At 40.4% G+C, this 21100-nt stretch overlaps 1 protein-coding gene across 1 annotated transcript in view; it reads left to right on the top strand.

Moving 5' to 3' along the window:
- LOC126397150 (ephrin type-B receptor 1-like) overlaps positions 1 to 21100 on the top strand; it is a 121082-nt gene that overhangs the window by 92506 nt on the left and 7476 nt on the right. The window contains exons 14-19 of the mRNA XM_050055694.1: positions 5224 to 5471; positions 9501 to 9568; positions 10157 to 10304; positions 12047 to 12196; positions 18874 to 19070; positions 19184 to 19342. Of these exons, the coding sequence (XP_049911651.1) occupies positions 5224 to 5471; positions 9501 to 9568; positions 10157 to 10304; positions 12047 to 12196; positions 18874 to 19070; positions 19184 to 19342 (970 nt within the window). The remainder of the gene's footprint in view (positions 1 to 5223; positions 5472 to 9500; positions 9569 to 10156; positions 10305 to 12046; positions 12197 to 18873; positions 19071 to 19183; positions 19343 to 21100) is intronic.

Here is a 21100-nt window from a genome sequence, read left to right as displayed (position 1 = left end):
TGTGGTAACATCCCTAGAGGAAATATTAAAAACGCTGGGGTGTTGTTGTCATACAGTTGTCTACAGCAGCAGATCGTTCTGTGTTTCTACTGGTCAGAGTGACGGCTGTGATGGGAGAATTGGATCTCAGTGAAGGGCAAGTGGTCCATAACTTTAATTTTGGAGAGCGCCCTGTGGTCCATTGCCCAATACTCAAAAGTACTTTAAAAGTGCTTGAGTTACTTTTCTCAGGGAGTAACGTTGGAAGTACTTTTAAAGTAATTGAGTTACTTTACTCAGGGAGTAATGCAGTAAAGTAACTGGTTACTTTTTTAAAAAAGTAACGCAGTAACGTACTTTGATTACTTTTAAAGTTACCCTTACCCAACACTGACCATCACAAAGGTCGATTGTAAATTTGTTGGTTATATGTACTTTTACAGTATAATATACAGGTCCAGCATTATTATTTCATTTTTGGACATCTTTTAGTGACAAAATCTAGTTCTGAGAACTCTCTATTAGTTTATATTGTGCTCACATGATCCATATTCCCGATACAATGTTTATTTAATCTAGTTACCACAAAAACACACAACTTTAAGTCCCCATGAAATTAAGAATACATTTTCTCAGTTTTAATCCTGTGTCCCTGTGTTACCAGATCATTTACATCATTTTATGTGTGGAATATGTGTCAGAAATTTTGTATTGCTGTTTTTTATCTTCCATCTTTTGTCTTTCTATTAAACCATGTAAAATCGTTTCAAATGTTGGACGACTCATCCTGCACTCAGGCACGTTTACAAAAGTTCATCCAATCAAATGAGACTTTCGGCGACCAGCTAGCCACACCGGTCATATAAAACTGCATCTCACTGTTTGTGGGTTGTGGTAGCTAACAGAGCAATACAGAGAGCGATAGGAAGAGATGTGTGTTTGGAGTTCAGTGGGCAAAACCTTTGTTTTCATTTCCAAAACAATGTGGCTGCGGTGTAACTCATTCATCTCGCCATCATCCTTCTCCTGATGTAACAGCAAGTTGAGTGTGTGTGGAGTCAACTGTCCACTTAGCAGAATCTGCTGTAGCTCCATATCACAATAAAGTCTAAGCCCACTTTTTAGCGGTCCAATCAAATGCAAAGGATTTTATCAAAATCCCTGTTGTAACTGTACACTGTTCAAATATTCTGTTTGCCTGGAACATACGTCACAGTGCAGAAGCTGAAAACCTTCTAATTTCCATTTCTCAGGGACTTTAAGTATTATTCCAGCAGGTAATTATACCCCAGGCTCAATGGGAATTTGAAGGTGACAGAGTACATACACTTTACACAAAGGGCAGTAAATAGGGGATCAAGGGGCTCCAACAGCAAACTTGTTGGCCAGGAGCCCCCTAACTGGGCCATGGGTTAGCAATACAGATAAAATCCATAGAAAAATCAATTTAAAAAATTGTTAATGGATGAGAGAATGATGACAGAAATGACCCACTGTTTTTGTCTAAACCAAAGTGGCAGATCAAAGTTCATCACAATGATGCAAAAATCAGAACAATGTCAAAAGGATAGTTAGCACAATATAAGGTACGGCCAAATTTATGTTGCTTCGTGGTGTGTATTCTCATATCACCCAACCCCATTGCCATCATCTGTCTGTGCATTCATATTTTTATGTGACAAGTTTACATTGTTTTCTAATTTACAATAATTTATTATTTTGTGCAGATTAATTAGTGATATTTGTCTTATACTTCAAACCATAATAGATGGAGGAACTTTTTTTTTTTCCTCTGACCAAAACCAATCAAACCCAAATGGCCATGGAGCTCTGGGTGATAAAGGTCATGAACCAGATTGAGACTCTCACCGCTGAGAGTATGTGCTCTCGGCTTTGGTCTGTTGAGCCACTCTGAGAGGCTTTCCGTAATCCCTGCGTTTCTCGCTTTATTTCTCTCAGGGGAGGGTTTCTCACCTCAGCCAGAGGTGACAGAGGAGGGATGAAAACCACGGGGAGGGCAGGGAAGAGTTGAGCCACGGTGATATGAGATGTGGCCGGACTTTGAGCCCTTAAACGGTTGAATCTCTCCCATTCTGCCGTGGTAGAAAGTAAAAATTCATCCACAGCTCTCCCCTCTCTCCGACTTTCTCTTTTTGTTTTTCTTTCTGTATTTCTTTGATACTTCCTCCTATCTTCATCTCTCTCTGTGATTCAGCCCCTCTGGAGTTTTAGAGTTTGTTTGCGTATAGAGAAATGCTAAAACAAAGAACCAAGGGGGGAGAAAAGCTGAACAACAGATTATGGAGGGAAGATAAAAGAAGGAAGCACCCTAAGGAGATGATAAAAATATCTCACCTCACTCCTTTTTCTTCTCTCTGTGAAAACACCCCTCTCCTTTCCTCTTTCATTATTACTATCATCCACACTGTAAGAAGAGTCATTCATTAAAAGCACTTGAAGTCCTGAAACACTTTAATTCATAATGGAAAGGGGTAATAAAGTCTCACACGACAGGCCGGTTTATTTACTTGCACTGTATTTAAATATACTGTTGATTTAAGACATGCTGTCAGAGCAAAATCAATGACTATTTCTCCTAATGCTCCGTCTTCTCCTTGACCACCTCTACTTTAGAAAAAGAGGAAGTGACATGTCACCTGATCCCGCCTCGAAAATTGCTGCTTTCGTCCGTCTCCGTCCATACTTCCATACTTCCTCCCCCTTTTCCCCCTTATTATCAATGCTGTCTCATTTCCATCCTTCATTCTTTTATTTCTGCACACGCCTTCCCATCTCTCCTTCCTCCCCTCATCCTCTCTTTCCATTCTCCTTCCCTTTTTGCCCTCCATCCATCTCTTCTTCAGCTGGTTTACAGCACTGACAGTAGATGATTTTTAATGAGCAGTGAGATGTGGAGCAGAGATCACAGTGAGACAGGACGACACAGCCTGTCATCCAATTCCCATCACTCATCCATTATTCACACATGATTTATATCTCTGAGATGAGGACTTTTATTTTGAAGCGATATTCAATTTTCATGTCCCCAAGCAGCATATGGCCGCATTTATTTTGACAAAAGACATCTGTGTCTGTACATTGAACAAGTTCAAGACAGTTCATAATTTTGATATTGTAACTAACCATGATAGACCAATTCAAAGGTCAAGCAAATACATATGACGACGGTATCTTCCTGATGCTCTCAATTTGTTCTCACAGTTCTTCCCCCCAAAAATCTATGAAAGGGAATGTTGGAGAGTTGGAGTATCCTGAAATAGAATAACTTTTTTTGCATTTGTCTCCTCCACACTGTGTGTCTTCTCTTTTGAACATGCTGCATTCTGGGACACTACATTGACTCATCCAACTTGAACATGTCTCACTTTTAACTGCGCAGCATACGATGTCAGTTAAAAAAACAAATGGTAATGAACACCTGCTTGAGTACAGCACTGCTTTCTGGAACACCATAATGGCTGATAAATAAATATGATGTTATTAGGAAATCAAATCCATGAAGGCAGTAAAACCCTTGGATTAAAGGGGTACTACACCAATTTTGCATGTGGCAATCAGTTTACTCTTTCCAAGTACTACTTACTTACTTAAAACAGCTTGTATAAAAAGGGCCAGCATACTCCATCAGAAGTGCTCGACAGATAGTCGAATAGCTAGCTGGGGTAGGGGGTCTGGACATTTCTGTAACTTTGTAAACCAGTCCAACATTCACACCTACTTCACACCAGGCAGGTGGAGGTAAAACGGGAGCCAGGGTTTGAATGATATCACCTCCCCCCTATGATGGCTGTTTATTTTTGGCTCTACCGTTCAGGGTGGGCATTTATTTTAGTCGCACAGTTCTGATTGAGCATAACCCAACCCTAAATTCTTCTGTGTCTCTGACAGATTTTTAAAGTTTGACAAAATAACTGTGATCATGTAGTTATTCATTTTTACTTCTTGTCAGGTAGCCAATGCTGAGTAACCTACCTACCCAACAACAGGGCACAGGAACAGGCATTTTGGCTGTTTCCATCTTGTTTTTTTTTTTTTGTTTTTTTTGAGGGTTTTTTTTTTTTTAAAGCTACCATATTTGAACAAGAGAGTGGAGCTGTGGAGGAGCAAGGGAAGAATCTGACTGAGACGTCGCACGCCTGATTTGATCCATGCTGTAAAACGTACCGTGCTTTAGGGTCTGTTTAACTCTAAATTGGAATATGATATACAAAGTGAACATCATGCTGTAATTAAGAAGACTTAAAACTAGCAGTTGAGCATATAAACTTATTACAAAAATGTTTACTGAGGTAATAAATCCAAGTAGACTTCTATACAATCTGATTTTTGTCTGCAACCTGTGGAGTTGCCCCCTACTGGCTGTTAGAGAGAATGCATGTTTAAGGCACACTTACAAAGGCTTAACTTTTCAGACCCAGAGTCTGTACACTTCTTTTACGTAGAGAAAAAGCTAAAAAATATTTAAGCCTATATGGCTAATTAAGCTGCAGGTAGGGATTTAACATATTAACTTCGTGTTTCAGTACAGTCTCTTTACCCATGAGGCCACCTGGCCGCCTTTGTTTAAACCACCAGATGAAAGTTAAGGTATGGCGTGCCAAGCCAAATACCTTCACAATAATAATGGCATTGTCCCTTTTATCTTGTTTGCCACCTCTGCTACAAACCTTTCTTTACCCCTGAGAGGAGCTATTGAGGGGATTCAATTTTTGTTGTTCTTTTGGTCTCCAAAAAAACCTCCAGTGTCCCCTTGAGCAAAGCCCTTGACCTCAATCTGCTCGAGCAAAGCTGCTCAAAGGCCATCAGTATGAGGCTGAGCGTGCAGAGGGTAGCTCCCACGACTGAGAGAGTGTTTATGTGTTTAACACGCCCTGCCCCTCTCGCCACTGCCCAACTCAGCTGCTGCAAAGGACAATATGCTCCTTCTTGTCTGATTGATGGAGGATTTTTAATAATGCATGCAGGCCAAATGGTATGAACTCCAGCCCATCTGATTTCACAGGTGACCCATTTCTACAATATAAAATGTGATTAAAATGCAATTATTTATTCACGCCTTTTATAATGTAATCATTTATTTAAGGGCTCTGAATTCGAAGGAGCATTAAAAAGACAACCATCCCCAAAAATGCACTTGTTTTTCCCTGCTGAGTCTCATAGTGTTTTCTGAAGAGCCTTAAATGTATACTGTACCCTTTAAATTTAAGTGATCTCCTTTTTCAGGCGAGTTTGGGGAGGTGTACAAAGGTCGCCTGAAGCCTGTTGGGAAAAAAGAAATTCCTGTGGCCATCAAGACCCTGAAGGTTGGCTACTCTGAGAGGCAGAGGAGGGACTTCCTGTCCGAGGCGTCAATCATGGGCCAGTTTGATCAGCCAAACATCATCAGACTGGAGGGCGTGGTCACCAAGAGCAGACCTACGATGATCATCACAGAGTTCATGGAAAACGGAGCGCTTGACTCGTTTCTCAGGGTAAAGAACACATGCATTCTGTACACACAGACACATGCAGGTGTAGCTACTTAATGCTGTTATACTACACTTAATGTAACTTTCAGAATTATCAACAGTGTTAATGTTAGGCAGATGTGATGGAAGTGCAGGAATGCTGCATACTATACTTCTGTAATGACCACAAGCAATGCTATCAACACAGACATTTTAGGATTAAAGCTGTACAGCCATACTATTTTGTAAAGCTATATGATTACTACTACTTCTAATTAATAATAATAATGATAATAATAAGTATCATAAAAGCAACACAGTGTAGTGTGATTACATTTGATTGACAAAAGTAGCCCACCGACTTTCAACAGATGTAATTCAGATGTTGCTAAATCCTGATGTGTGCACTGAAGTATGTGATGTTGCCTTTATTCAACCCAGCTTCACCTATTTTATGCCAACCAAAATTATAGGACAGATTTGTAATTAGTGCACATGATTCTCCCATTGTTAATGCAAAAATCTGGCGTAAAATAGTCTGTTGATTTAGTTTCCTGTGATTCAAAGTAAGATGCATCATCATGTACCACATGATCCTCATCAGCAGATTGAGTTGTATGATTTGGTTGAAAGCACCAGAATGAGCTGAGATTGTTTTGTCAACTTATGAGCAGCACTTTGACAGTCAGTAACACTCCTTGACTAAAAGTAGGACAGGTTCAGTTTTGCACACAAACAAAAGCTGTGGAAGGAAATAATGTCAGTAAACAATTAGGAGACCAATGTCACAAAGCACACTGTACATACTGTATGTGGTAATGCATGTGCCTACAGTCCGTATATACACAACAGATGGAGAGGGGAGGAGTGGGAGTTTTGTGGAAAAAGAGACACAAAGACAGAAACAACCTCCTGCTCTTCTTTTTCTCCTCTCTTTTCCTTCCTGTGCTCTTTCCTCCTCATCCTGCCAGCATGTCTGTCTGTCAGTCTGTCCGTCTCTTTGATCCTGCCCTCCTTTCGAGGCGCCTCTAAAGACAGAAAGAGAAACTCTTTGATGTTTGGTTCTCACAGCGTGACCCCTTTTGACTCAGAAATCATCCGCTGACTCATACACACACACACACACGCACACACACACACAATGATCGATCTCACTGGTGTTGCTGTCCTAGCGTGACCATCTTGCAGGCGCAAGACCCAGAGGATCAATGTGTGTGTGCATTTGTGTGTACCTAGAAGAAGGTTTTGCTGGCAGAGGATTAGGCTAGAGGCGCATCAAAGGCGCGGTTTGATGCACAAAGTGAATTAAAAGACACACAAACACCTTCGACTGCAACTATGTCAGCAGGGATGTCAGTGATGTTTATAAGAGACAGAGACTGTCTGGCCCAAAGGTGAAAAGAGTGAAATAGCAAAAAGGTTCTGAGTTTCGTCAACATGTCTCATAACAACAACAAGCCTCCAGCTCCTGAAACTATGTGTTTTTCTGTAGATTTTTCATATTCAGCTCAGGAATCTTATGTCTGCTTGTGCACATTAAGGAGATGCTTTCAAAAATTCTCAGAAAATATTTAATTATAATGAAAACATCTCCTCCTAATAATCTGATTTAATTCATTGCAATTATAGGATGAACCACTTTTACTTCTTATCACATACTGCACATCTTTGGGACGGCAAAAGCCCATCTGTGAATATTATCAAAGAGCCTGACGCAGAATCAGTCCCTGTTTAATTATTCCATCTTAAAAACATCTTTGGTTAACTGAGCTGCTCTCCAAAGGGGGAAAACAGCGTAATTAATTCTTACTTTCTTAACTGTACAAGCCTGTTTTACAGCCACTTGTGTATGGCATTGGTCAATCTGCTTCATTTAATTTAAAGATGAAATATCTGATTAACTGATTAGCTTCTTCTTCTGTATGGGACAATCTATGGACATGCAACATGAGTGCTCAAACTAAGGCGACAAAGATGTGGTGCCTGTTACAAAATTATCAGACAAAACCCTCCAAGTCTGGGAGGGCAGATTTAGACACTGCTTAATGATCTTTCAAGCACTTTGAAGCATACTCACTCCTTAAGGTTTAAATATTAAGAATGATTGTAGACACCAACTTAAATTTTAATGAACACTCAGACTACATTCTTAAGAAGGCAATGCAAAGATTGTTTCTGGAGCTGATCACATACTGATGGTGGACAAGCAATGAAGCTGGAGTGTGGGTCACGCAGCTGCTCCAGATGCAGCTTTACCTACTCAGGAATGAGTCCTAAAACACGGAAGTTAGTTAGCACTTTTGCACTTCAGTTTCCCTTGTCTTGAAGATAGTGGGTTTTTTGAATGGGTTTTTGATCAGATGCCTGAAATAAGGTCTGTGGATAACACAAGCTTAAGAGACTTTCACATTTTGTTGTAGGACATAAAATACCCCAACATACCCCACTCCTGAATTTTTAAGATTTTAGGTGTCTTAATAAGGCAGTTGTTAACAGGTGGCTAAATGAGACTACAGAACATCATCACGCAGAACTTGGCTTCACAGCCTTGTTGTGGTGGTGAAGATGAAGACATGCAACTGTGGTGCGACGTCAGCTTTCTACATCTGGCAATCACATTAACACTTCAAAAATCATAAAAGAGGTGAAGATTATCTTGCTGAACAGAACGTGCAAGTATGATGCATTTTGTTTGCCAGAAAGGTTATTTCAGTCAGGAACACTTCAGCCAAATAAAACTTTATTTCCATTTGCAGTATTATATTTGGCGGTATGGCTCTGTTCTGGGGCCTCTCCTTCTTTCCTTGGGCCTACACAGAAAGCCTCTTCCACGTGCCTACGTGGCAAGCCTTAAGGCAGAGAGAGCACACCTTTCTGCCCTTCCACATGCAAATGAGGAAAGCCTGAGGCAGAGAGAGCAAACCTCCCTGCCCTTCCACGTGCCTACATGGAAAGCCTAAGGCAGGGAGAGCAGCAACAAAGACCCCCAGGGAACAGAACAGAGCCAGGATCGATGACAGACCAAAATGACATTGATAAGTCAGACACAGCACGAAAAGGAGGAGCTGGGGTGGAGGCAGGTTGCAAAGCAGCTTGCAGAGGAAGCAGCAACAGTAGGCAGGCCAGAGCAGTTTAAATAGGGCGCCCTGAATGAGATTCACCGGTTGGTTGCATAGAAAGAAATCATGTGATCTATCAGCTGACTCCATCAGTTGATTGGGCTGTTTGAGTTCAGCTGATCTGGGATGTGAGCTGAGCTTGACATGATGTCCCTCCTGAACTAACACTATGCTCAATTTTTTTTTTTTTTGCAATAATCCAAAATCTAATCGAAACATCCCATTGGCTTTTTGTCGACTTCCATGTTGGTCTTAAAAAAATAAAGTCATCCCTGCACCACTATATATGGTACTAAAGCAATGACAAATATCTTTAAGATCTTTTATTCTATCATCTGTCATCTTACTAAATAGCTATTAGTGAGTGCTATTGTTTTTTATGATTTATATTTTAAGATTTGTATGAATCCTTGATAGTTCGAGCTTTAATCCCAACCGATTGGCCTATTAATTAAATATGCATTGTCCTCATCTGATTTGTTCTAATAGATGGCAGGGGATGTGTTTAAATGTATGTACAGTATGTCTGTGAAGCAGACAACACATTTCTGTGAGAGTGGACAAAAAAGATTTCTATTTTTTTCTATTATATTCTGTTTTAACCCTAACCTAAGACCAAGGTCTGTAATATCAATAAAAAATTGAGAATCAAGATAATCGAATAAGTTAAAACATGCAGCACCAGCACTCATCAGACTGTGTGTCTGTGCTTTATTTTCTCACATCATCTCCATCACATCGCAGCCACATTTTATAAAATGTAACTGTCATCTGGTTTGATAAAAGGTACTTTTTTCTTAACTTTGTTATAGCTTCTGCCATGACATTTCCAGTGAAATACTGACATATCTTTGACTTCCTCGAAATAACTAAAGTGAAAAGGTCTGATAAGAGAAAAATAAAAATAATCCTGTCACGGTTTGTGGTTTTGCAGCAAAATGATGGGCAGTTCCCAGTGATCCAGCTGGTTGGTATGCTGAGGGGCATCGCGTCTGGGATGAGGTACACGCACACAAACGCACACACACACTCCTGCTACAGAAATCCATTTTTATTATAAAGATGAAGAGGAGAATTTTTCAGATGTTTTAGTGATTGTTGTGTGAAATTAGATTTTTATGTAACAATACCAATTCTACCACACTGAGACTTCATGTTGTGATATCCAGTACTGTCTGTTTGGTGGTGTGTTTTACACAATCAGGCATCAACAGCTTGAGATATCTTTCTCTCTCTCTCACACACACACACACACGCGCGCACACATAAACAAACGCAAACTCTGTTTATTCAAGTTAAGAGAACCACAACTTGTCTGCTTGGCAGCTTGAAACACTGCCTACACACACACACACACTCACAAGATCCTATCTGTGTTTTATTGCATGTATCTGGCTGTGATAACACACCGACGTGTACATGTACACAGACATTAAATCCCATTTCTATTTTATCAAAGGTAGCTGGCAGCGATAACACACACGCACACACACACTAAATCCCATCAGCTTTTTATAGTAGCCCAGGTAGCTGGCAATGGATAACAGGCACACACACACATCCACACAATAAATCCTGTTGATGTTACAGGTACCTGGCGGAAATGAGTTATGTTCACCGCGACCTGGCTGCTCGGAACATCCTGGTTAACAGTAACTTGGTGTGTAAGGTGTCTGACTTTGGATTATCACGATATCTGGAGGAGGACACCTCTGACCCCACCTACACAAGCTCACTGGTGAGGACTCACACACACATACAGGAAACATGCAAGAGCAAATAAATTCACACTCAAGAGGACACACTGATGCTGCAATTTTATTTAGTTTTAGTATTATTATTTTTGGTGCAAACAGTCGTTTGTTGCAGATACAACATGGTAGAAACACAGATAAAATACACAAGGAGAGACAAAGAAAAACAGGGTGATGCACAAAATGTAACATAATATATGCTCAAAACAAAACAAATCAAATCAGGATGAAAGTTAAGTCACAGTAATTATAATTATGATAATAAAAATAATGATATAATGCTGTTGAATTTGTGTAATAACTAAAAGTTTCAAAGGAGAAATCTGTTAAATATGACACAGGTGTTTATGTACCGCAAAACTACCTACCTAGTGTGGCTACACATTATTACAAATAAACACCAGTCTCAGTTATACAGCAGGTTGCCATTGATGCAAAGCAGTTTATTTTATAGATTTTATTTTGATGTAAAACCCACAGTGTTGTTGTCCACCTGCTTGAGCACGCTAAGTTGCTAAGCTGCTTAGATCTGCCATACAGATAGAAACTTGTGTTAATATGGACATGCTACACATCGCTAGCTTGGTTAGATTCTTTATCTAAATTGCAAATGTTGTCTTAATTAGATAAACAGTTAAGTAAAGTCAAACTTCATTTGGAGAGCACATTTAAAAACAACCAAAGTTGAAAAAAGTGCTAAACAGTCATGAAATACAATAAAAACAGATGTACACAGAAGCAAACAAACAATAGGAACAGAAGAAGACGTGAACATAACAGAGCAAACTGCAACAAAACTGAAGATGAATTCAATTTACGTACGGTGTCAAGCTCGAGTCAATCATACGCTAACAAAAAGAGGAGCGTCTTCAGTTGCGACTTAAAGGTTGCTATTGTCAGAGCAATTTTTATTTGAATAGGTAAGCTGCAATGGCTTGGTCGCTGCTGTTTTTTGTGCCCCCTTCTGGGAACATCAGGAGCATCTGATCGGTCGACCCCAGTGCTGTAACTGGAGTATGAAGATACAGTAGTTCTGCTAGATAAGGTGGCTCCAGAATGTTTAAAACCTTAGACACAAGCAACAAAGAGGTGTTATGTCAGTACGCCAGCTGCTGTAGTCCTCGAGTTGTGTAAAACGAGCGTTGTGACCCTCTCTCTGTTTCTCTCTCATACAGACACCTGTACCAAATAGTTCAGTGATTGAAGCAAATAATAGCTTCAATCAAAGCAATCACAGTATTCTGGTGTATGAAAAAAGGGACAGTGTGTAAGACAGGTCATGCAGAAAGTAAGACAGACACTGAAATAACATACAGTATGATAGAAAATGACAAAACAGTTTTCCTAATTGTTGTTATTCTCATTATAAGATTCATTCTTTACAGGATACAAGCAAAGACAGGTGTAGGCCTAATTGTCTCTCAGCACTGTTAACTATCTTTCTACCATTGCAGACAGTATGAGGTGGCGTACAGTATACAGATACATGTACCCAGTAAGGACTGTAATGACCATTACGTTAATAGTCAGTCCTCACCCTCACCTTTATGTTTATGGCGTACTCTTGCAGATATATGCTGCCTATGGCCTCTGTTTAGTACTTTGTGATAAAGATGTACGCCTTCATGTCGCGAGTTGAACTGTTCAGCAAAATATTCCTTTCTTTCCTTTCTTTCCATCATTTATCCCCCACACTCTTCTTCCCTTTCTTCTTTCTGTCTCACAGGGAGGTAAAATCCCAGTGCGGTGGACAGCTCCGGAGGCGATCGCCTACAGGAAGTTTACGTCGGCTTCAGATGTGTGGAGTTATGGGATCGTCACTTGGGAGGTGATGTCATACGGAGAGAGGCCTTACTGGGACATGAGCAACCAAGATGTGAGTCACTGCATGCTTGTGTGTGTGTGTGTCTGTGTGTGAGAGGGAGAGGGAGTAATAAAGGAATAGACAGACAGTCTGTCTCTTGTTCCTTGTGTTCTCATTGATGTCCGTGACTGTATGGGATTGCATACGTTTACCCATTTTTTTTTGTCGCTCACTGTCTTTCTGGAGTGTGTCTGCCTGTGTGTGTTTGGGTTGGGGGTAGGCTTGTTTGTTTCCTTTGCCGTCTCTCACAGCAGGGTGTCTGCATGTCTTGGAAAACACACGGAAAATGAGGACATCAATTTAAGTGTCACAGAAATGTTTGTTCCCTGAAACATCCGACCAAAAGGCATCAGGCTTCTGTTTTCTGGCTGATCTTTTCTTCGGGGAATATTTCATTGTCTTGACGACTTTATTCCAATTACCTGCACAGTATGATCAGTTTGCTGCAGCATTTTTTTTTTCTCCGTGCTGGCATCAAAATGATGTTAATAAGTGGTTTGAAGTTACATTTATCCATGTTTTTGTTAGGCTAGAAATGATGGGCAGGTTTTTAAAAAGAAGTGCACATTTCTCTGCTGTTCATGTGCTAAAATTTATCATAAAAACTACTCATCCTTTCTTTAGACTGAGTATTCAATTTTACTGTTTAAACCTAACGGGGATCACGTACAGTACATGAAAAAGGAGGTTCCAGAAGATCGGATTGCTGACATTTTTATTTTTAGGTTTCTATTCCGAGAAGAAATGTGATACTCAGATTATAGTTAGTTTTGGCACTAAAACCCACTTCAAAGCGCAGAGGCTTTAAATCCCGATTTCTACTTTCGGAAACTATATATCCAATAGCTTTGACACCGAGGAGCTTGGGAATTCTATAAGCCTCTATTTTGTCTTGAGTTTAAACTTTAACATAAATTTTGTTGCTGGAAATCTTCAGATCTTTGCTGACTGGCTTCAGTTGTGTCTGTCAACTGGAAAATATCATAAAATTCCAAGACTACATTTTTCAAAAACACAGCTCCACCCCAGCACTATGTAACCTGCTTTAGACCTCATTAACTTGGACTATATGTGAAGTTTTCTATACCTGGTTGGCTGTTCCGATGATGAGGAGGTAATCAGTAGTAAGACGCCTTTCCAGCTGTGAGACAGACACACATTTTCATCTATAAAAATAAATCAGTAGAGAAGCTTTTCTCTGTGTAGCGTCTACATCACCTTAACCATCTCTTTCCCCTTATTTCACACTACTCCCCCCTCTACGTCTCTTACCTCCCTCCTGCTGTCTCTCCTCACCTCCTCCCTTGCAGCCTCACCCTCATTCCCCTCCGGTCGCTCCTCAGCAATAGAAGCAGTCTATGCAGCAGTAATGACAGAGAGTCAGTATAATGACGGAGACAGTTTTATAATGGCACAGACAGTGTATAATGATGGAGAAAGTGTGTGTTACCACTATAGCTAACGAGTGTCTGTTGGGGCATTAACTATGCATGAACCTCACACCCTTAACTCACACATGCTGAACCACACACATGCAGGCTGACATGTATAAAGGCACACACACACACATGCACACATGCGATTTCAAAGAACACGGAACGGTGAAATTGTCAGCGGAGCCACCACAGGTGCTGTGTTCGACATGAATTAATCATGAAAGAGACCTGTGATGTTTTACTACACTCGCTGCTATTTTGATTGACAGCGGTGCTTAGAGAGAATTTATGCGGCACAAAGCCTGAGAAGTGTGTTGGGGTCAAGTAGAGTTCACCCAGCCAGCAGACAAATCCCCAGCGCTGAATTTACAGTAGTAGGAGCACCGCATCCCCTCAGCTTACCGTTAGAAAGGCTTACAAGTACACTGACACGGGCTAGTAACTTCAAATTTTACGGGAAGGGCTGAAAAAAACATGTTAAAGTATTATTTCAAGGAATTATATGGCACATCTGCTGTGTTGAAGGTAGAATGCGTCTTTAGAAAAAGCTAGCAGCAGCACCAAAACTCAAGACACAGTGCAACGGCTCAGATTTGGAGGGACTCAAAAGCTTGAATTACAGGGGAAACAGGTGGAGTGAAAACAATGTTTACTGGGTCTACAATAAATGCAGAGAGAAACATACAAATCCAAAAGGGAAAAACATGGCAGGCAAAAGTCCAGACACAGGCAGAGGTCATGCAGTAAGGCAGGAAAATAAGAAAAAAACATGGAATGCTTTGGCAGGACGGCACAACAGGAAACCTGGCAGAGCACTGAGGCTACAGGGCAGGTAAACTAAAAAGGAAGGTAATGAGCAGGTGTGCAGGGGGATATAGAGGTCAGCTGATGGGGAATGGTGGGAACACAATGGGGAAAACTGAGGGAATGACATGGTATGAAATGGAAGAGACACAAATAAAAAAAAAAACATTAAAAATTATGTAAAATTATGAAACAATGTCACATAGCAGGGAGGAAATTTAACATATATTACAGAAAGGGCAGGTCCATCAGCGTTTTTTTCTGTTTTTCAAATTGAAACTCCCCCTTAATCCTTATCAGAAAGCACTGACATCAGCTGCAGCACTTTTACCCCCAGGTTCACTTACGGAACTGTACTAACGTTGTGTATATGTAGCAACAATGTCATGCCAACAACAATATCAAACCTATGTCACATCATGTGGGAAAAAAGTTTTTATAAGGGCTCAGGAAAATAGCATTTTAAGGCTAAAACATTCATACTTTGACCAAAATTTGAATTTTTGGACTTGAATACATCAGGAACACTATTGGAAAGATAGAGAGTGATGTAAAAACCTAAAAACAAATAAATTAATAAAATAATGGAGCCACCCTTTAAATAAATGTTGATCATTTTACAAGAAGGCACCTAAACCATCTGTGACTTCTGGATTGTTAACTATTGTAACTAAATTAATTTAAAGAAAATGCTTTTTTGCCAATTTAGATGAGAAAATGAAGACCTACCGGCAACCAGCAGCCTGTTAGCTTAGCGCAAAGACTTCAAAGTTGACTAAAGCCGCCTAACAGCACCTCTAAGACTCAGAAATTAACACGTTACATGTTGTTCGTACAAAATTGGAAGTGTGAAAACTACAGATGTGGTTTAATTGGAGTTTTTGTGCAGGACTAATTCTTGGTTGGTTGCAGTGATTTCCTGGCATGTCCTCTGTTTGTGTGGCAACCTCATGTGACTGCCAGTGTTTGTGCTAAGTTAAGGTAGCCAGCTGCTGGCGGTAGCTACATACTTACTATACAGAATAGGGTCAGGCGATATTGAAATTCTCCTACTAACCATATTGCTTTAAGAAAAATAAAAATATATGAAATTATTGTTCAATAAAAAGGCGAGGAGAGAGATGCACATAGGTATAATTTCTATGGACTTGAGACGCGTATGCTGCAGTACCCCTAAATGGCCATAAAGTGGCCACGATGTATTTGCAGTAAGTACTACTTTTAGACAAAGGTATGGCAAATCAGATCAATCAACTGGTGAGGTTATTCAATAACAAGTCTAACTGCCCTCGTGCAGTCACGCCACCGTTGACTGTCACGTTTGTATTTTGTTGTTTGTGGCAGACTTGTGAATTCAGTTAGATGATAACTTTTAAGATGGGCGTGGAGATTTGTTGTGTTTCTGTCTTTAGTCTCGACTTGTTATCACACAGCTTACAAATCACAAAGTTCACGTTCTCTGGCTCTCCTTTTTTGTAAGGTTTAAAACCAAAGGATCAGAAAATAGGCCCATTTGCATTCCCTTTGCTAATGAGACACCTCTCCTGCTGGAGTTAGGGCTACATCAGTAATTACCTAAAGCGTGACACATATGCTAACAGTTACAACAATGCAGTGAAGCATAAAGAAAGCAAAAAACATGTGTTGCATAATTAAATATCGTGTGAGGAGCATTATAATGGCAAACCAATATTGTGTTTAACTATAATCTCGTCATATTGCCCAAGCCTAGTACAGAGAGATTCATGAATGAATGAATGAATGAATAAATGAATAGTACAGAGAAAGTGGCATTGATCTTCTCATATAGCTCTTGCCCAGAAAGCAAATAACCTTCAGTATCTTTCCCTATTATTCATCATGGTTACATTCAAATGGTACTGATGCTCACACTCTTCCAGCTTCCAGACTGTTGTCACAACAAAATGTTTAATCCCCTCTGATTCCTGATGTTACAAAGGATGTGTTTACATGAAAACTAATCACTGGGCTGAGAAAGAGAAAGATAACAATAGCTGGATATGTGATGTGTGAAAATATCTGGAAGATAGACATATCTGAAATCTTTACAAACACAGTACATGTTATAACCTACTTGTGGTTTGGGCCATCAGGTCAGACAACAATGTGAGTTTTAAACATTTACAACTATCATAATTAAAGTTGGGGAGACATTTAAAAAATGATTCACACATCCCTGGCACAGGAGGCCGAATAATTTGAGATAATGATCATGGAACTTTTTTCCTTTCTTTGATTATTTTTTTTGGTGGCAACGCAGCTAGTTACTCTTTCAGTCAAAGGAGTTTTTGAATTCTGTGATGTTCTGGATAATTACATTCTGCACTCAAAGGTATGCCAGCGTATTTAGCACAACATCTCTGCGATAGAAAATTCCTGCCTGAAAGTTTTCACATAAAACCTCGACAGATCCTTATCATTCTCAATATCTGCATAATGAAATCAAAAGCTCCTCTGTGTAAAACTACCTGCCTCAACATCAGAGACTGCAGCAGGCATCACCGCTGCTTAGCGATGAATATCCGGATATTCTGTGTGACTGCACGCTGTGTCAGGATGAAGTTCTCAAATGGAAATTGAATCCTCTTAACTAGTCCAAGTTTTTCCTTTTTTGTGGTTTTAATGAAAGCTGAACGAGGCAAGACTCCTCTGCAGAAATACACCTTTCAAAATCACAAAGGAGCTGTAACAGAGAGCTCTTCTCTGCCAAGAGGAAGTCACAAATCAAAACTTGCGAGCAAAATACAAAGTGTCCCCTAAACAGCAGCGAGAGAGCTGGACTCAAATTTGGATCTTTCATCCTTTTGATATCCTGAGCATCATAGACCAGCACCATGCTGTGTGCAATTTACTGATGTCTGATCACAAAAAATAAATTTCTTTCAAAATATTTTCTCCCCTCTGTCATGTATAACTCCCGTTTGCCCTATTAGAAAAGTGGGTTTGTTTAAATGTGCACAGAAAATAAGTTCTCATAGTGTGTCCTATATATGTCAGATTTGTATTTGAAAATACTTGTATTTTCTCTTTCTGTATATACAGTTGTGATGACATCCCATCACACTTTACCTCATTAACGTATGGGCTGTAGCAGCTCGCAGAACAGTATCATGGGTCACAGGGGAATGTTTGGATATCAGTGTGCAAATATGGTGTTTGCATTTCCAAAACCGCCATGGATGCAGTCTAAGTGGCTGGAATTTATTCATTTCTCCCTCTCTCTCTCTGCCTCCTCATCCAACAATGTGGGTGATGGAGGTGTGGGTGGAGGCAAACACTCCTGTACAACTGAACCCAGTTTCAAACTGTAGTGGCTCTCCAGAGACTCTGTGCACACTAAATCACTTTACAGCAATGAAATACTCAAATGATTTGATCAAATCCCTTTCAAAATGATGCACCACCCACATATTCCATTACCTCTAGAGCTCTGTCACATTGGGGATGCTACAAGAATATATAATATAAGTATAATAATATAATATAACAAGAGGCTGTAAGGTGTTTTAACTGCCATTTCACTGTGTCTTTAATAGTATAATGAATAAAGCAGTGAGTCGTCTGGAGGCAGCAGAACGAGCTGCCACCATAGGCAGTTTATAAAGATGGACAAAATAACAGCTCGTCAAAAGTGATGCAAAAGTGGCTCGCTACATTATAGGTCATAAACCCCGCCCCCTTCATGTTAAGACATGGGCCAAACTAAAAGAGCAAAGTACACGTCAAATAACGTTTTCTCGTAGATGGTGTCTGTCATTTTCGGTAGTTTTTATTACGCTGATGATGATGATGATGATGATGCTATAAAAAGGGGGTCATGATTGTCAGCTGATTGTGTCAAACTCTGGCTCCAAATGACATCACCAGCGCAAAATGACAATGGCTGTATCTAAAATTTCAGCTTCATTCTTGTAAAGTGGGAGGAAGTGGAAACGTGTTGTACGTTTTTATGTACAGTCACTGGCTGCAACACAACAATGACATATTATCACCCCATAAAGTGCGTATGATGAATGTGTCAGCAAACAGTTACCTATTTATACATCCACCAGAAATGACAGAACATTAGCGTTTATTTCAGATGTGAATCTGTAAGTCCAATAATGAACCTATTTTTAGCTCTATTTTGGTCTCCTCCGATCCCAGATGGAAATACTGTATTTTTAGCTGCTAAATGCTCCACTATGTTCACCAGCTAGTCTCAAACTTTTACTATCTGCTGTTTGCTGAGCAGGAAGTTCACAGATAGATTTTTTCTGAAAACATCTGCCTGCTGTGTCTGACGACAACAACAACGATTAGAGACTGACCCAAACAGTAAAGTTGTTGGCTGTAAAGCAGACACAGTGAGCAGAGAGTCAGCTATTAATTCTCTGTTTGTTTGTTTCTTGCCTCTTTCCCCTCCTGTCCTCTCTCACCGTGTCCCAGGTGATAAATGCCATCGAACAGGACTTCAGGCTGCCAGCTCCCATGGACTGTCCGGTAGTGCTGCACCAGCTGATGCTAGACTGCTGGCAGAAAGACAGGAACGCACGGCCAAAGTTCCCCGATATTGTCAGCATGTTGGACAAAATGATACGCAACCCTGCATCTCTCAAGGCCGGCACCAACAATGTCGCCCCGGGGTGAGGAGAGATACAAACTCATTTACATACACAAACACACTCTCCCTGTGTCAGTGAAACAAACAGTTATATTTTTCTCTCCCTGTCTCTCCTATTGTTTCCATTGTCTGCAGTCCTTCCCATCATCCCTTGTTAGACCGTGGAGCTCCGGACCTGAGCAGGGTGAGCTCCGTGGAAGACTGGCTGGCTGCGTTGAAGATGACCCAGTATCGAGACTCCTTCCTGGGCTCGGGCTTCACTTCTTTGCCGCTCATCACACAAATCACAGCCGAGTAAGTCTACCCGTTTAACTGCCTCTGTGTTTTTGTACGTCTGTCTCTCCCTGCCTACGTCTCACACTGCTCACCTGCCAAGTTGGTGTCTTGTTAGTTGGACAACTGGCAGGGCGGCTGGTTGGCTGACTGTTGGTCCATGTGTACGCCTGTCTGTCTCTCTGAACAATCTCCCAGACTTACTTACTTCCGGCCCCTCTTTCTCATCTTATCATGATATAAAATACTTTGAGTACAAATAAAGAACATCAATATATCACTGTCAAATAAACTGTAATTGTTGTTAACAATTTAAACCATTATCAAAATAGTAAATATTTTTCCTCCAACATTAGTGATGCTGTGATGCGTAGATTTCCCGTACTTGACATACCAGCTGTTTTGTTTGTGGTTTATTCTGTTTCTTACTCCAGTGAAAGAGTTGGAAGTGGGAACTTTTTAATCTGCATTTCACTCTCTTCACCATCTGCCAGTGTGAGGCATTCTGGGAGTTTTAGCTTCATTTACTTAGTATAATGCACTGTAAGTATGTATTTTGTTGTCAGCTATTTTAAGAATGGGTCAAATGGTGCTTTTCCTGCCCAAGCAAGCCTTTAAAGGAGGCAAATTAGCATCACTCCTTCTGTGTGAGAGCTACAAGATGTGGCTTCTGCTCCTGCCATTATTTTTGACCGAGGCACCAGCCTCAGACCTGGAGCTGGTCCCTATCCACTGCTCTGTGGGTCAAACATAGAGAATGAGTTTCCCCACAGGGATTAATTAAGTGTACTTTAACATAGTGCCTGAGTGGAGACAGCAGATAGAGCCACACAGAATGGGCTAGGTGCCAGTGAACTTTATTTAAAACGCAGCTCATGCCTGCTATACAGGGACACAGTTTTTAATAATTTGAAACTAAACTGCGAAACAAATTCATGCTGTGTTTTGTGTGTTAAATGTTACATGTGACATCTTGTGAGGAGTCATCTGCTCATGTGAAAGGATGTATATGATGTTTTTCAGTGTGCCTGCAAAACATACGGCTCATTTTAATCTTTGAGTTGATTCAGGTTGCCTGCACGCGCCTCACTAACATGGAGGTGGCTGTGCGGGCAGCTACGAGCTAACAGTACTAAAGGTGCTAACGGTGCTAATTAGTTATCTGGAAAAAAAAGTCACGCACAGAAAAATGAAAAGACACATTCCCTCCCTTGCTTCTCACCTCTCAGGTTACCTATTTGGCTGTCACTCCCTGTATCTTGCATTTGGCACATCTGCTACATTAAGGGGCTGAGCTGTCCTCCCTCTTTGTCTCCTCACTGTTGCTGTCTCTCTCTTTGTCTGTGTGCACTCCACTTCCTCTTCATTATCATCCACCCGAATGGGTTTATCAATGATATTAGTATCTGACCTGTTTAAAGTAGGTCAACAGAGTTATGAAATGATACTGTGTGGCCTGTTCCTCTCTGTTGTTGTAGATGCACACCAATCAGCCAAAGCATTAAATCCAGTGGTGGGTGAAGTGAGTAACATTGATCATTTTGTTACAGTGCAATGTTCTGCTGGGAAACCATTCATGTGGATGCCACTTGACTTATTATTATTATTATTATTATTATTGTTATTGTTATTTATTGCCGTCTCTTGTATTTTTGTACTTATTTGCATGCCTAGTTATTTAAGTTTTTTAAGTTTAATTTTGAAATCTTTAATCTGACTCTTTCTCCTTGACTGCTGTAACACTGGAATTTCTCAATTATGGGATCAATAAAGGTGTAT

The sequence above is a fragment of the Epinephelus moara genome, chromosome 10, assembly GCF_006386435.1.
Source record: "Epinephelus moara isolate mb chromosome 10, YSFRI_EMoa_1.0, whole genome shotgun sequence".
Classification (NCBI taxonomy): Eukaryota; Metazoa; Chordata; class Actinopteri; order Perciformes; family Serranidae; genus Epinephelus; species Epinephelus moara.
Note: the sequence above shows the minus strand (reverse complement) of the source record. Positions and strands in the feature narration are given on the sequence as shown.